This window comes from Betta splendens, chromosome 4 (genome assembly GCF_900634795.4).
Source record: "Betta splendens chromosome 4, fBetSpl5.4, whole genome shotgun sequence".
NCBI lineage: Eukaryota > Metazoa > Chordata > Actinopteri > Anabantiformes > Osphronemidae > Betta > Betta splendens.
This window is the reverse complement of record NC_040884.2, coordinates 1740463-1756124: the sequence shown is the minus strand read 5'-3', so window position 1 is coordinate 1756124 and position 15662 is coordinate 1740463. Positions and strand designations below refer to the sequence as shown.

Here is a 15662-nt window from a genome sequence, read left to right as displayed (position 1 = left end):
TTTGATTCTCATGTAGTGGTGTGAATGTCTGAACACTGGGGGGTCGACCCCAGGAATGCCTGCGCCAGCTCTGGTATGTGCCATAATATGGGTGTGGTTGTCAGACTGTTACACACTGCTCCGTCTTCCATCTTAACAAACCTCCGAGGACGCGACGCAGGACGCTGAGGCACGAGGGAACGAGCAGGTCGCCGCGTCCCTGCTGCTCCGAGTCCACGCTCCGTGTCACGCCTCCGTGGGGCTCAAGCGTTAGCTATCCGCTCAATGCACGCCGAACCACAGCTGCGCGCGCACGCGCACATATTCTCGCCTTGTGTGGCTGCAGCTTTGTCCGGCACCGGGAGAACCTGCCAGTCACTTGAAACTCAAGGTCACTCACACAGAGATGCGGCAGCAGCTGCAGCGTCTTCAGCGTCTGCGTCGACGCGCAGACGCTCACGCGGCTTAATATCTGCGCTTTCGTGGCGCTCATTACCTTGTGTCCTCGTGCTGATGGACTAATTACAGAGCACGCTGACAAACTGCTGCAGGGACGCGCGCCGTGGTCGTCTGACGCCCCCTCGTGGTTGACAGGCGACGCAGCATGTGAACCGATCATCGTCCTATTGTCTCCTCTAACCGGTAACCGAAAGCCTCCTGACTATTTATATGACGGTTATGAAAAACCCATGTGACGCAAACTGGGCTCGGTGCGACGATCCGCGAGCGCGTGAGCTCGAATGGTTTCCACTCAACCCCGCGAGTCGACGGTGAACGCGGGTGGTTGAGCGCGTCCTGAGAGCCTTCGTGTTCAGCGGAGGGCACGGGCTGCACAAAGGGACCATTGTTGCCTGCGTGCGCCCGTCGCTCGCGCAGTCACCCTTTGAAGGCTCTCCAATCGGAGCGCATAGCGCCACCGACAGTGGGCGGGGCTTGTGCCCCCTCCAGCTCCTGCTCCAGCAAGCCCCGCTGTGGAAGCGCGTCCCAGTGACGCGACGGCGAACGGCGAGCATCATTTTCAGCCTCGGCTCCGAGCGCTGCAGCCTCCGGACCGAACCGCTACTGACCGGGAGCTCGCAGAATCTGGGCTCGAGGAACTAAGGGATGCGCGCGCCCACGAGGTCACGGTTTGGGCAGGTACGAGACCTGTGGCGCTCGTGAATGACGGACCCGCAGATGCCGACTGCACCCCAGTCTGGATGTAGCTGTTCTTCCTGCTCACAGCCCGCAGGCCTGGCCCGGTTCGGCCCCATATGGACGGATACCGCTTCAGGTGCTGTACTCATGGGATACGCGGCTCGCGCTCGTAAGCATGCGTGCGTGTCCGATTCCACTCGCGCCCCGGAGCCTCCCCTCAGTCCTCACCTCCTGACACAGCTGCTCCACTTGGACTTCCCCTGGTCGCCATGAGGGCGAGCGCTCGGTGATCGGGACCGGAGAGCCCTATTTTTGGATACGACTTTGTTGCCTGCACGCGGATTTATCTGCGCTCTGGGATCCTTTGTGTCAAAGGGCTCAGCGACCGACTGCGCGCGCGGTGACCGAGCGGCGGCTCCGCTCCGCTCCACCGCCGTTGCGGCCACTTGCTCCCTTTGTGGGCGGCCGTGATGGCAGCCGGCCGGCCGGAGGCGCACGACCACCCGCCGGAGAACGGCTTCACGTCGCTGGAGCACGCGGCGCCGCGGCTGCTGCCGCACATGGACGCCTCCGTTCTGCCGGTTCTGGGGGGGTTCGGGAGGCATCAGAAGCAGCTTGTGGTCCTGACCTGGATACCGGCATTGTTCATTGGCTTTAGCCAGTTTTCGGATTATTTCCTTCTCGCGCAACCCAACGGCACGTGCGTGCAGCCCCTGGCGAACGACACCAACTGGACCGTGGCGTCCCCGCCCGCGATCCAACTCAACGGCACCGGACAGGGACTGGTCGACGGGAGCGGCGCGCTGTGCGCCTGCAAGGAGTGGAAGCTGGAGCTGCAGACGGGACTGAGTCAGAATGTGGTTACCAAGGTAACGGAGTGAGCGCCGAATAGACCCAGTGTGATCTCTGACAGGGAAAAAGGCCCATCCTCATCGGCCGTGGCTGTGAGCAGAGCCGATGGAGAAGCACGCGGCTGATTGACGGGTTACCCACTGACCTCAATATGAGGCTGAGTGGGGCTCAGGCAGCAGCTGATGGCACCGACCTACTGTAGCATGCGCGTGCACGTGTGTGAGGGGGGGCTGGGTGGTGGAACAGGCGGGTCCACAATAAGAGCTCACTCAGCTAAATAACCAGGCATTGTCTGACAGTCGCACACCTCACAGCACTGGTTCAAACCTTCCAGGAGAAATAGAAATGTTCCTCACGGCCGCTCCGGCTGTTGTTATAGTGAATGTAGCTGCTAGTGGAACCCTGATGAAGGGATTCTGATTCTGTTCTGAACACGGACCCTGCACCAGGATCCAGTTTAACCCTGGAGGAGCCGTCGGTGTCCAGCTGCACACATGATCGGTGAACTCCACCGTGAGTCTAAATGAATGAATGACGACGGTGAAAGTCCATAGAGTCCAGTTGTGCTCCAAACTGAGCGCGTCCCTTGGTTCTGCTCCCGGGCCTCGCTCAGCAGCAGCGACGGTGGCTTCTCTGCACAGTTGGAGCCTCAGTGGGAGTTCGAGCGGCTCATCTCCTGCACGTCCTCTGCGCACATCAGACCAGCGCCCTCGGCTGAGGTTCTGATGCTGAGAGCTGCACCGCTGTGTGTCCTGACCCACGGGCTCCCAGCGCAGAGAGCGCAAAACTATCGATTCCTGTTATTCTAGAGCCCACATTCGCACGCGGCTCCCTCGCGCTCACACGCCTGAGCGCTCGCTGTCTTCTCAAAGTGGCTGAATATTTCACTAGCGTTCGTTGCATGTTTGCACACTCATCCGCCTTCATGCATTATCCAGGCCGTGACTCAGTAAGAACAGTTTGACCGACGTCTGATGGAGCGAAGGCCGCGTTTCGCCGGCTGCCGACGGGTCGAGCTCCTGAGAAGTGTCTCCGTGTTTCTAAGTGTTTGCTCTGTGTCTGTTGCAGTGGAAGCTGGTGTGCGACTCTGCCTGGAAGGTGCACACGGCCAAGTTCTCCCTGCTGGTGGGCTCCATATGCGGCTACCTGGTGATGGGCGTCATGGCTGACTGGTACGTTGATCCTTGTCTGGGCCTCAGTCATAACACCACACTCAGCAGGTTCACAGCAAAGACAGCGCACAGGAGTGACTGGCAGCCTGTGGAGCCATAACATGCTCAGGGCTTTATAGCTGCAGTACTGGGCATCTCACGCTGAGGAAGAAAAGCCCAGACATCTAAAGTTACACAACTAACCTGTTCCAGAGAACCACAGCATCTGTGCAGATGACCATGCAAACAAGCTGATACTGACCCGTAAACATGCGGACAATAGGATGATAGAGGCCGACGAGCAACTTCCAGGTTCTGGCAACAGGCTGGATTCGAGCCACACGGTCCTTTGTCCATCTGGAAACCTGCAAACGGACCGATCACAGAAGCAGACGGCAGAAAGGAAGCAGGAGGAGGAGGCTGGGACCCAGAGGACACGCTGGCAGCTGAGGCCGCGAGCACTGACCCTCACACTGGATGAGCGCGTCGGAGCGGAGCCACAGACCGGGCCACAGCTCCAAAGCTCAGCCTCCGCGGTTCTGGTGCCGCTGTCACCGGCCGTCAGCCAGCGGCACCGTTCCGAAGTCAGGAGCAGGAACGAGCTCAGCGCCGGGAGTCACCCGAACGCATCGCAGCCAAGTGCGAGGCCTCCTGCAGCAGGAGCACGTGTGAGTAGGTTCTGCTCGTGCTCACAGAAGGCACCACATTAGGCCCCGGGTCCATCGGAGGCGCTGGACTCATTCATGTCTGTTCAAGCTTCATGGACGCCCATCTGACACTTGCTGGGATTGTTCGGTCCAGGCCTGTTTAAAACGTCCTGCTGCTCACATGGCAAACCATTCAACAGAAGCTATTCTCCTGATCACCACAGTCTGTACAGGGCTTGTATTTTTAGACCAAATTAGCTGCGAGCTCCACAACATTTTAATCACAGCCACAAACTTCCAGAGCAGCAGAAACAGAGCCACCTGAGCTGCATGCTGGGAAAAAAGTCTTTGCATTGTGTCCGGGATCAGTAGCCGTGGCCACAATGTAAAGAAATGTGCAGGCCTCAGCTCTGACCTGACCCACTGACCCCCCCCCCACACACACACACACACAATGAGGCGTTCTACTCGGCTGCACCGACGGCTCCTCACTGTGCTTTCTAACCGTTTGCTGCTCCCTCTCCTCTCACCTCTCTCTGCTTTAAGGTTTGGTCGACACCCGGTGTTGATTCTCTCGGTGCTTTTCATGCTGGTGTTCGGTCTGAGCGTGGCCTTCTCTGTGAACGTCACCATGTTCAGCACCTTGCGCTTCTTTGAGGGTTTCTGCCTGGCGGGCCTGGCTCTCTCCCTCTACGTGCTCAGTAAGTACCAGCTCTCTCCTCCCGCTGTCTCTGCTTCTGCTCTCTCCTTCTCTGTGAACCCTGTGGAGCTTAGAGGAAACGCTGATGATGGAAGGACTCGACTTTGCATTTGTTCTCTGAACATCTGAGAAAGGTGCAGGAACACTTTCTGTTGCTGCAGGAGTACACACGAAGCTCAGTCAGAGATTTCCATCTGAATTATTTACCTCCAGCAGTCGGGGCTCATGCAGCAGCTGATCCCAGTGAATCCATCTGTCTGATTGCTTCTCTATTTCTAAATGCCCCCCCCCCGTTCCCACCCTTTAGGCCTCTTTGCTCTCTGAGCTCAGACATGAGCTTTTGTTCGTCTCAGCAGGGGGACTTTATAAATCTCAGCTGAAGCGCTTCTGGAAACAAACAAACAAAATGGGCGCCTCGGAGCCGTCTGCCGAGAGACTCCCTGGAGTTGAAACCGACAAATGAAAAGAAAAGCGATGCTGTAGGTGTGAGATGAAGGTGAAACGGTGGAGGGAGGATTTACACTGATTCAGCACAACCGCTGGGTAAAGGAGGAACAAGCCACGTGGTCGTACATCAAGTTATTACGTCTGATGATTATGTCTGAACACGTCACAGCGGATGAGATTAGTGATGCAGGATTGTTTGTAAACTGATCAGCTGACGCCACAGTGTTATCATTCAGGATTCAGCAGATCTCTGAACAGTTTCCACTCCTTTATTGGCGTCTCACGGAGAAGCTCCCTCCGGTGGCTCGTCTGCGCTCACGGTTTGGACTGAGCTCACGGTGGGAGGCCGCTGCCGTGCACAGGTCAGGTTCAGTAGCGGAACCAGAGCGGAGGTCCGTCTCCTGCCTGGCTTCACTCAGCTCATTCATGGTGTAACCGTGCAGAGCTGCAGCAGGAGCTCCAGACCAGCGCCAGTGAAGAGACAGCGTTGCTCTCCCCACTTCTAAATGCAGCAGCTCCCACTCGCTCGCCGGCACGTTATTAGCACCAGCGCTCATTTCAAATGTCTCATCGCGGCGCATAATAAACTCCTCTGGAGCAGAGACGCCTCGGTTTGCTCTGCTAATGGAGACGTGTGTTTGGTCCACGCTGCTTTATTAGCTGCTGGGACGCAGCTCCTGCTTTTCTGGTCCGATATTTACTGCTGTAAAAAGCCTGACACATTTGGCGAGATCTGAACGTTGAAGATGAAATCCTCAGTCAGTCCCTGCAGCAAAGCCTGTCATGAGCTCAGTGTGTCCCCTGAAGGAGGTGAGAGAAGGCGTGCAGAAGTTTGGGACTGGCTGAGGTTCTGCTCCGTGTGAATGGGTTTGTGCTGAAGGTCACGGGTCCGTTGCTGTCAGGTCGCGTCTCTACCGTGCGTTTTATTGTTTTTCAGCTCGTTTGGATTTTATGGCTGTGACTGTTTTGGTCTTTGGTTATTATTTCCTGCCGCGTGATTGATTTTAGCAGACTTGTGATTTTCTACATGAAGTGAGAGTTTACGGTGCGTCTGCTTGGACCCTGAGGAATGAGCTCTTTTCCACCGGTGCACTAGGCTGAAATCATCTCCGCGGCCTGAAGACGTGCTGAGGACAAAGATGTTTGAGGACATGCGTGTTCCCGCTGCTCTGGAGGATGACGTCTGCTGAGTGGACGGGGAAAACTCCAGTGGAGCTGTGTCCTTGACGGCCTGTCTCAGTGTGAAGTCATCCACCTAGAGCTGCAGACACACACATTCCTTCATGAGTCATTGTGTTTGGGCCTAAATCTGCATTTGAGGTCACTTTACTCTGAACCCGTGCTGTTAGCAGCCAGCCGCCTCTCGAGCCCAAGGCAAGGTTAGCACGCGGCACACAGGACGTGTGTGTGTGTGTGTGTGTGTGTGTGTGTGTGTGTGTGTGTGTGTGTGTGTGTGTGTGTGTGTGTGGCAGCTCTTTGTCATGGGAGCACAGTCGGGCCATTGGATCAGCTGCCTGACGTGGACGCTGTGTTTCTAGTTTTCCCTTTTTAACGTCGACCTCCTGCCACTGTTTCCATTCAGAGGTAACGACAGCAGGGAGGCTGTTTGGGGGGAGGAGGTGGGGGATGGTGAGCCAACCACTCAGCCCTGATGAGCAGGAGGAGGGTGAGGAAGGATCGGCCCCGGGGGAGGGGGCACCGCGGCGATCAGCAGGAGCACCGTTCTCCCACGTGGGTGGAACAGGAGCGAGTGTGAGTTCAGACGTTCCCCAGAAAGTCAGGCAGCGCTTTGTGTTTGGTCAGATGACTATGACGTCGCACTGCGGGGGGTCACAGCGGAGGGAACGCAGCCCTGCACTGTGCTGCACCTGAAAGACGCAGGACGCCGCAGTCATCTGGCATCTTTATAGAACAGGCGGCATCTTACAGTAAAACAGCTTAAAGCTGCATGTTCTGTATTTGTTCCTCCACTAGGTGGCAGCACAACACGTAAACACAACCCTGACTTTTTCCTGTCCATGATGCATCTGCTACTTGCTGCTCTTCCTTCAGCAGATACCTGGTGTTTGGCTGGTTCAGGTGATAAAACACGCTTCTGCCTCAGTTTAGGTCCCGGCTGTGGCTCGGTTCCTTCATCTGTGGAGCTTTAGGTCATCGTGTGGTTTATAGTTGTGGTATTTCACTAAAGTAGAAACAAAGGCATCGAAAAATAATTGACGATAAAACTTGTAAACATCCCTTTGTCCTGTAGTTTGAGCTTTTATGAGAAGCTGTGATGTCACATTAAGGGTTAAGGTTTAAGGGTCGGTGTCATTTCCATTTTGAGTTCAGGCCTTTAGGCAGACGGAGGTTCTTTGTGACTCATTTGTGCGTCTCTCCCTCGTTCTTTCCTTCCCGCTGCCTTTCTGTCTCCCTCGCTCGACTTTATTATCATTCCCCACTGATCCCAGTGATGAATGAAGAGACTTTCTCATGTCCTTCTCAGGGAAACCTCATTTGTATTCTCCCCCTCCTGCTCCTACTTTCCTCTCTCCACCGTGTTCCCTTCACCTCCTCCTCGTCTCCATAATAAGAAGTTAAAGCGCAGGTTAGCGGGCCGCTGACAATGGTCACCTTCAGAAGGACGTTGGCATATGGGCCAGGCCATCTGGACGCTACCATGTGAGCGGCAGGGAGGGGGCGGGAGCCCGGTCCGGACCTTACAGTGAACAGGGAGCAGCTGAGGCGTCTCAGCAGCCTAAGTTCGTGAAGGCTCTGGTTTAAACCCGTGAGCTCTCGGGGGAAGGATCGGTCATCGGAGTCCTCAATAATTCAGAGAGGAAATTCAACACTGGCATCAGCATTAAACAGACGCACACATCACGGTCGTCCGGGCCGTTGAGTCTGCTGCTCAGTTTATGACTATGTTCACGTCCACAGACACGCAGCTGTTAAATAATTTACTCCTCTGCTCTGCTGCACCAACACAAGAATCTATATTTACACTGAAGCCCTCGCCTCCCGTCTTTCTTCAGGGATCGAGCTGTGCTTGCCAGCCTGGCGCTTCTCCGCGACCATGGTGACCAGCTTTCTGATGGTGGCCGGGCAGCTGCTGATGCCGGGGGTGGCCGCTCTGTGCCGCAGCTGGCCGGACAGAGACGACTGGCAGGTCCTGCAGATCGTCATAATCAGCCCCTTCGTTCTGATGCTGCCCTACGTCTGGTGAGTCGCGCCCCACGCTGGGGGGGGGGCTTCTCTCGCTGAGCCAGGCAACGGCTTGTACAGCACATACTGAGCACACTCTATTTGACTGCCACACAATGCTGCCGTTCTCCTCTCGTTTTCCTCTCCTGCGCGCTCTCATCCTTTCCTCCCTCTCCATCGTTCCAGGATTTTCCCTGAGTCCTTGCGCTGGTTGCTGGCCACCCAGCACTACAGGCGCTCCAAAGCCATGATGCTGCGCGTCGCCAAGAAGAACCAGGTCGACATGACGACCGAGCCAAGTGGAGTTCTCGCAGGTGAGGAGAGGAAGTGCGATCATTGACCTCAGAAAAAGAGCACTCACACCGACTCACACAAGCAGCTCCTTTGTGTGAACACGTGCGTTCCCAGGCAGCTCCACTCAGCCCGTCCATCAGCAACTACCAAGTACTTCTGATTTCTGAAGGAAATCCTGACTGAATCATGAGCAGAGCGTCCGCTTCCTCTTAGTTTCATTTACAGCCATGTATTCTTACATTTGACAGAAAATGACTTTGTCTCTTGGTTCAGACTAATAGCTCAGCAAACGGTCACTTCACCTACATCCTAACTTTCCTCTGCCTTTGTCTTTGACTCCATGTGTTTTCATATATGTTTTCATATGTGTCTGTCTGAGTAGACAGACACATATGAGGAAGCCCCACTTTAGCCTCTAGCAGCCAGTGTCTCGTTGCTTCTGAATGAACGCTCTCAAGGTGTGCGTTTCACTTTTCCTCCTAGAGCTGGAGCAGGAGCTGCACAAGAAGCCCCAGAGGACCTGCATAGTCAAGATGATGAGCACCAGGAACTTGTGGAAGAACATTGTGGTGCTGTGTGTCAACTCGTAAGTGTTGTGTTCGCCTTCCCTGATAATCAAGCCCACGGTCGTGTTAAGTATGAATTAGTCTTTAAAGCCTCACCTGCTCCTTCGCTCTCCCACTCTGTGTCTTCGCAGTCTGACAGGGTACGGGATCCACCACTGCTTCGCCCGTAGCATGATGGACCCGGAGGCGCAGCCCACGGCCTTGTGCCACGCAGACTACTACACCATGGCCGGCATCGCCGTGGCAACCTGCCTGGCACTGTGCCCCGCGGTGGCGTTGATGGGGCGCCGCGGGGGCCTGCTCACCTTCATGATCATAACAGCGCTCGCGTCACTGCTACAGCTGGGTTTACTCAACTGTGAGTGGCCACTGCTGCATCTCCATTCATGTAAAAAAAAGTTGTTAAATGTGTGTGCTGCAACCATCAGCACCTTAATGACGAACGTCAAACATGGGTCCTGCTTTGATTTGATAATGTGCAGCCTTCTGGTTGTTTGAGTCTCTGCCCGATGTTCTTACTGAGGCGTTCTCTCCTCTTGTCCACTGCTCACTGATGGAACCTAGTGATTGGGAAGTACAGCCTCCGCCATGACACAGGTAAACCTCTAAACCGTGCGACGTCTAAATGTGCTGAATGAGCTTTCACATACTCACGCTGTCGTCGTCTGTTGCACAGTGCTGAGAGACACCCTGAACAGGAAGTTCTCGGTGGCCTTCTCCATCATCGGCATGTTCTCGTCTCACGCCGTCAGCACACTCAGCATTTTCTTTTGTGCTGAAATCACTCCCACTGTCATCAGGTGAGTGTTCACCTTCAACATTGGTAGTTGGAGTAGTTGGACCTGCTGAACCTACAGAGTGCGTTTAAAAAAAGATGAAGCTAAACATGCTTTTCAATGAGAATATGCTACAGAGCAATCCACAACACAAACGCTGCAGATGGATGGTGGTGCCTTGTGTAATGTGAGGCAGGAGGGTGGATGAACTACAGGGGCACAGCCGGATCCCTTCCTGCTGGCTCCATCCTGTGGCGTAATGTTCACTAGCTCTAGATCGAACACAGACAATTTTACTTTTAAACCCAAATCGTTCTTTAAATGAAAAGTCAGAGCCGCAGACATAACGCTGTCTCTGTCTGAGATAGAGATGTGCTGAAGCCTCCGTACCTGACTGATCCTCTGCTCCTCCTCCTCGCTGCAGGGGTGGGGGGCTGGGCCTGGTCCTGGCGAGCGCTGGCTTCGGCATGCTCACGGCGCCCATCATGGAGCTCCACAACCAGAAGGGCTACTTCCTGCACCACGTCATCTTCGCCTGCTGCACCCTGCTGTGCATCATCTGCCTGCTGCTGCTGCCCGAGCCGCGGGGCCACCCGCTGCCCGAGAGCCTGGCCGACGGGGAGACCTTCACCCGTCAGACCCTCCTCCACCCGGGAGAGCAGCACCTCCTTCTCGCCAAGTGCGACAGGGACTACTCGCGCGTCCACGACACCCCGCTGCACCTCACGACCACTGGCAGCGCCACAGTGGCCGCAGCCACCGCTCTGGCAGCGGTGCCTGCGTCGTACGCCCTGGCCACTGGTGGGGAGGTCATAGGGAACCGTGCCATAGCTAACGGGGTGTGAGCATGTGAGCAATAGTTTACTACAGTGCTACTATGTAATTCAAACTGAATAGTCCATGAAGAAAACACTGTTCGGAACCAGATGAACAATCATGGTTGAGATGGTGACGATAGTCATTGTTGTGTAGTTTGTAGTGATTATGATTCCTTCAGGAGTTGCCAAAAATATTGTATCTGAAGTCAGTGTGTGTTGCATAAAACGAACGTCTTCAGTTGAGCGATGTGCAGACGCACGCGTGGACAGGCAGGGCAGCGACAGTCCGTCTGTATCTGTGACTCGTTGAAAGAGGATTTCACTGCATCTTACACCTCCCTGTAAGTTACTTTGCACTAAATGTCAGAGACACAATCAGGTGTTTGTGATGTTCAGCCAAGACGTTGGGAGATCCAGGGACTGGCTAAACCACTACCACTCTCTTTTTGCATGAAAACACAAATGGTTCTACAGGTTTTTTTTTTCCTATTTTGGTCCAAAGTGGCACTTTACCCTTCGCACTGAGGCCGTGTAGAGGCACCGCTGTTGCTGTGGGTGTATGATGGTTGTGTGGCGCAACGTACAGCCGGAGACCAGACGGCACGCAGAGCCTGTAGAGACCCAACGAAGCTGAGAGCTGAACGGATACTAGAGTAACTTCTGTGTCTTATGACGCATCTCAGCATTTTAATGGCTTTACTGTGTAGACTCTGTTCTTTTAACAGAGTGTAATTTAAGAAAACTGTATTTATTTTGTCACCCTGCCTTGAAATACCTCCTTGATCAGCCAATATTCCCACTCCACCTCTCTGTACCGTGGTAATGTCGTAATCCCACCCTAGGACGTGTAACTCTCGCCAGAAAAGCACAATATCTTACAGTATTTTGGAATAAACATTTGTGGAGATTAGGATAGAGCACTGTAGACCCGTGCGTAGACTGGCCTAGATGTAACTAGTGTACATTTATACACTTTACTACCAAGTATCCTTAGGACTGTGTAACAGTGTAAGGTATGTATACATGTGCCATTCATTCTTCATGTGCAGACTCTTTTAGAACATAAGCACACCAATAACTGAACTGTTAAACCATCCCATGAGCCATTTTGCCCAAATATATCCAAACCCAAACATCGATTTCTATGTCATATTTAGTACTTGGCACGTATTTTGAACCCTGTATGGTTTTGGTAGTTTGTATGTTTTAAACAGTTAAACACTAGGAGAAAAAGTGAACTCAAACCACTAATGATGTTTTCTAAGTTTTATTTTTTTAATATGATGCATTTGTACAAAAAGCCATAGGCCTCCATGTTTTGATAATAAACCACTTAATTTATTATGTCAATAAAAGAACACTTGATGTGACGTGTGGGTCTGGTGTGTGATTACGGTAGAAGCAGCTGCTACGTGTCCCAAAGGAAGCTCGGCCGGAATCAGAAGTGTTCAGGGTGAAGCTCCAGCTCCTTTTTGATTCTGTTCTCCACCAGAAGACTGATGTTGGAGTCGGTCATTGGGAGACTGTAACTCACAAATACTTGCTTTTTGGTTTTCTTTGCTGCAAAACAGAAACAGACATCATTAACATTTTTAATGTAGGCTCTGCACAAAATGCTGCAGCAGCGCTAAACTACACTGCAAGTCTTCAGAGTCATGGTGTCATACTTCACCTAATCTCTGTGCCAAGGAATTGGGAGCCGTGTTGGACGGATCCCCAATGACTAGTGTTGATAACGGCGTAGAATCCTGCAGACAGTTCGGCAACAGTCAGGGTCAATAATAGGCTCTGACGCATAATGTCTAGATTACCCTCTGAATGGATGGAGGCAGGAAGTGTCAGAAGCAGGTTGATGGATCAGAAACGCAAGGTCGCAGCAGATGGTGAGTGAAAACAGAAACACTGACACATGGTTCACTGCAAAGAACAGCGAAGGCTGCTGAAAGCGAAAACACTGCATCTGAAGGGAGTCCAACGTTCAGCAGCTTCTTCTGTTTTTTTACCAGAAGAACCAGGTTCCACTCATAGACCAACGATAGACTGGGTTAAACGTCTATTTGTTTTCGTGTCTGTGCAGTGTTTTACTTACGTATCTGCTGCTCATCGACACCGCTAGGTTGGACAGAACCGGAGCCGAACCGACCCACAGGAAGAATCCGCCGCTCAGCTTCATCACATGGAAGTGGATGACTTGCTCCAAGATCTTCTCCGAGAAGTTATGAAGAGAAATGGCATCAAAGGCGGGTCCGTTGTTGGCTTCTGTCATTTTGTTCAGTCATTAAGGTGAATTAGCCGCGAACGTCTCGTGTTGCGTTCGCTGGAAACGGATACTTCCTGTTTGAAAGTAAACGCAGACCAAAGCAATCGATCCGCAAGGGGACTACGTGCAGAGCCGCATAATCGATTCCGGCTAAACACGAATAACGAGTAAATAACTTGGGGATCTTTCTTCTTATATATACACACGTCATATATGTGTGTTGTGCAAATGGTCTTATTTGATAAAACGTGTAGATGTGAGGCACGAAATAGCTTCAGAGACACAGAAACCAAGATATTCAGATTATCAATTTAAAGAACAATTAGTTCAGCTGCTTTATGGAACTCTTTGTCTTTAATCTTCCGTTTAATATACACACACTGTACCTTTACAGGCCATGGATAAGTGACTGCTGGACAAGAATCACACTTAAACTGAGTTTCTCGTGACGTTTCTACTTAAACCAGCATCATCTCATCAGCTCCTTTCACTCCTGCAGAAAATCTTCCACCAGCTTGTTGAATTCATCAGCGTACTTCAGGTGGAGATTGTGTTTTCCCTCTGGCATCAGGTGTAATCTAGATTATGGGATGGAAGTGTTGATTAAGCACATTGGCACAATGAATAAAGCTTTGCTGACTCACCGTGCGCCCTTGATGTGTTTGAGCAGGTACTGTGGGTGGAAGCTGGGCACCATGGGGTCCTTCTCTCCATGGATGATGAGTGTTGGACAGCTGATCTGAGGCAGCAGCTCCATGCAGATACTCCCTAAGCAGAAGACATTATCTTGAAGATGTGAAATGGGTGAACCTCAGTTAAAACATCTCAGCTGGTGGTCGATCTTGACCTTCTGGTCTGTGAATGAACTGAGCCACCCCATTCACCCAGGCCTCCCAGGTTTTAGCAAAGGCTTCAGCTCCATACACGTCCTCCATGGGCTGTCTCATCCTCGCGCTCCACCTGGAGACGTCGCGGACGGCTGACAACAAGCACAGAAAGTAAAGATCAAACCTGCACAGGTCGAACAGTTCTCCAAGAAGATGGCGGGTCCCGAGGGAGCACCTTCATAGAGCTGGAGGTCCTGCTGAGAAACGAAAGCGTTGGCTCCCCATATGACCATCTTTCTGATCAGGCGGGGGTTCCTGGCTGCTGCTATCAGAGCCGTGATGCCTCCGTCGCTCCAGCCCAGCAGAGAGAACCCGCTGAAGCCCAGCGTCTGCCAGAGAACGGACAATGATTACAAACCGTCTGCAGTCACTGTGGACACCTGCATCCACCGTAACCACTTCAGCTCGGTACTGCAGGGAGGACGGCTTTGCCTTCATCAGGTCCACAGCGTCCTTCGCATCACGCTCAAAGAAGTCAGTGGGAAAGTCTCTGTGTGGCGGACGGGATCGGCCGTAACCGCGCGGGTCCCAGCCCACGACAGTAAAGAGCTCCCTATTGAGAGACTGAAGCTGAGGGCCGAAATCTGTCTTTGTGCTTCCTGTAGTAGAAAAGACACCAGCTAGAACGTGTAGTTCTGATGGAGAGATGTGTTTTAACAGCGACAAGGTGCATTTACCCAGAGCACCAGGAAGCAGCAGCACAGCGTGTCCCCCTCGGCCCGTCTGCTCGAAGTACAGGTCCACTCCATTCACACGCTGCCGGCCTGAGGTCACAGACGAGCTGCAGAGAGACGGACGCTGTAGAATAAAACACAGCAGAACAGCTCCAAGACCATCGGTCTCATCAGTCACACCGTGATCAAACGCCATCGTCCACAGACCTTTGCGTCGCCCGGAGCTTCAGCGCCATCTAGCGGCTTGAATGCGCCTGTTGTCAACCTGCTCCTGCACTAATTCTGTCACAGCGAAGCCTTTTCCTGCTCGTTTGCGCGTCTAATCGCGCACGTGTGACGGTGGAGACGCGGACACTTACCTGCAGGTCCGGACGGCTTCTCTGCCGAACCGAGCTCCGCTCGAACACAAGCGTCCTCCGAGAATAAACAGCGACATGTCTCCGACCTGCAGGCGTGCGTGCGTGCGTGCGTGCGTGCGGCTCCTCTTCCTCCTCTTCCTCCTCTATTTTCTCCACCGGGCAGAGGTCACGGTGCGTAATCTTGCGCCCGCTACGTGTTTTTATGGGATTCTGGAAGTTGGATTTAGTTTCGACACTTTCCACTGAGCCTTTAGTGACGTCGGTTTTAAAACGAAAGCACGAAAACGAAGCGAAAGGCAACATTTACCTAAAGGTTGAAAATGTAATGAAAGCCAATTGTGTGGGTCAAACTCCACAAAAATACAACAACAGTTTGCCAAAAACGGCTTTTACGGAGAAGAAAGTAAAATAAGTACCCAGAACCTGTTTATTTTTCTTGTGTTCGTCCATGGTACCGGTGTCCATGCTGACCCAAAACTGCTTTAGGGTTCTAGTCATCTGAACCCATAGAACCTGAGGTCCCATTATTAAACTAGTCCTTCCTGTCTGTCTCCAGCCTGTCAATCATCCCTCATCAAACGTAACAGAACAAATTCCACTACTGTTCTGCAGGACTTTGATTCCCCGCTACGCATTTCGGTTAACAAAAAACTCATGTTTGTTAATCTGAAGAATCTGTGAATCAGTACAGTCGTTTTGACACGTCATATGTGAACCTGAAATCCCTAAGAAAACCCAAACACCCATTGATTAGTGAAACAATGTGACTTCCAATTGAGAGTGAGCTGAAGCTTGTGCCTTTTCCTGCCTTTATAGTGATTCAGGCGCGAGCGCCCACGCGAGCGGCGCCGTCCGCGGCTGCGACGGGCGCTGCTCAGACCCAGGCGGCTTTTTGTAAACGCCTCCACCCTGTTCTGCCTGTCAGCGCGTCG

The 15662-nt window shown here is 52.9% G+C and overlaps 3 protein-coding genes across 4 annotated transcripts; 1 reads left to right on the top strand and 2 right to left on the bottom strand.

The window, feature by feature from the left end:
• The first annotated feature begins 116 nt into the window (after positions 1-116).
• LOC114854554 (solute carrier family 22 member 23) lies at positions 117-11920 on the top strand. The gene is made up of 10 exons (XM_029149080.3): positions 117-1985; positions 3037-3140; positions 4313-4467; positions 7928-8114; positions 8283-8410; positions 8874-8976; positions 9088-9314; positions 9521-9553; positions 9633-9756; positions 10157-11920. Exons 1-10 carry the CDS (start codon positions 1587-1589, stop codon positions 10575-10577), a joined length of 1881 nt encoding a protein of 626 aa, XP_029004913.1. The 5' UTR covers positions 117-1586; the 3' UTR covers positions 10578-11920.
• Positions 11802-12992, bottom strand: psmg4 (proteasome (prosome, macropain) assembly chaperone 4). Its single transcript, XM_029149108.3, has 3 exons — positions 12640-12992; positions 12223-12298; positions 11802-12110 (listed from the first exon to the last, which is right to left on the bottom strand). The coding sequence occupies exons 1-3, from the start codon at positions 12814-12816 to the stop codon at positions 11989-11991; spliced, it is 375 nt and encodes a 124-aa protein (XP_029004941.1). The 5' UTR covers positions 12817-12992; the 3' UTR covers positions 11802-11988.
• Positions 12993-13142: 150 nt separating this feature from the next.
• bphl (biphenyl hydrolase like) lies at positions 13143-14954 on the bottom strand. 2 transcript variants are annotated; one of them, XM_029149102.3, is made up of 7 exons: positions 14731-14954; positions 14375-14478; positions 14130-14296; positions 13873-14026; positions 13658-13789; positions 13455-13578; positions 13143-13388 (listed from the first exon to the last, which is right to left on the bottom strand). In XM_029149102.3, exons 1-7 carry the CDS (start codon positions 14805-14807, stop codon positions 13298-13300), a joined length of 849 nt encoding a protein of 282 aa, XP_029004935.1. In that variant the 5' UTR covers positions 14808-14954; the 3' UTR covers positions 13143-13297. The 2 variants fall into 2 exon arrangements, with proteins under 2 accessions (XP_029004935.1, XP_029004936.1); XM_029149103.3 differs by lacking the exon at positions 14731-14954 and adding an exon at positions 14579-14721.
• Between the last annotated feature and the right edge of the window lie 708 nt (positions 14955-15662).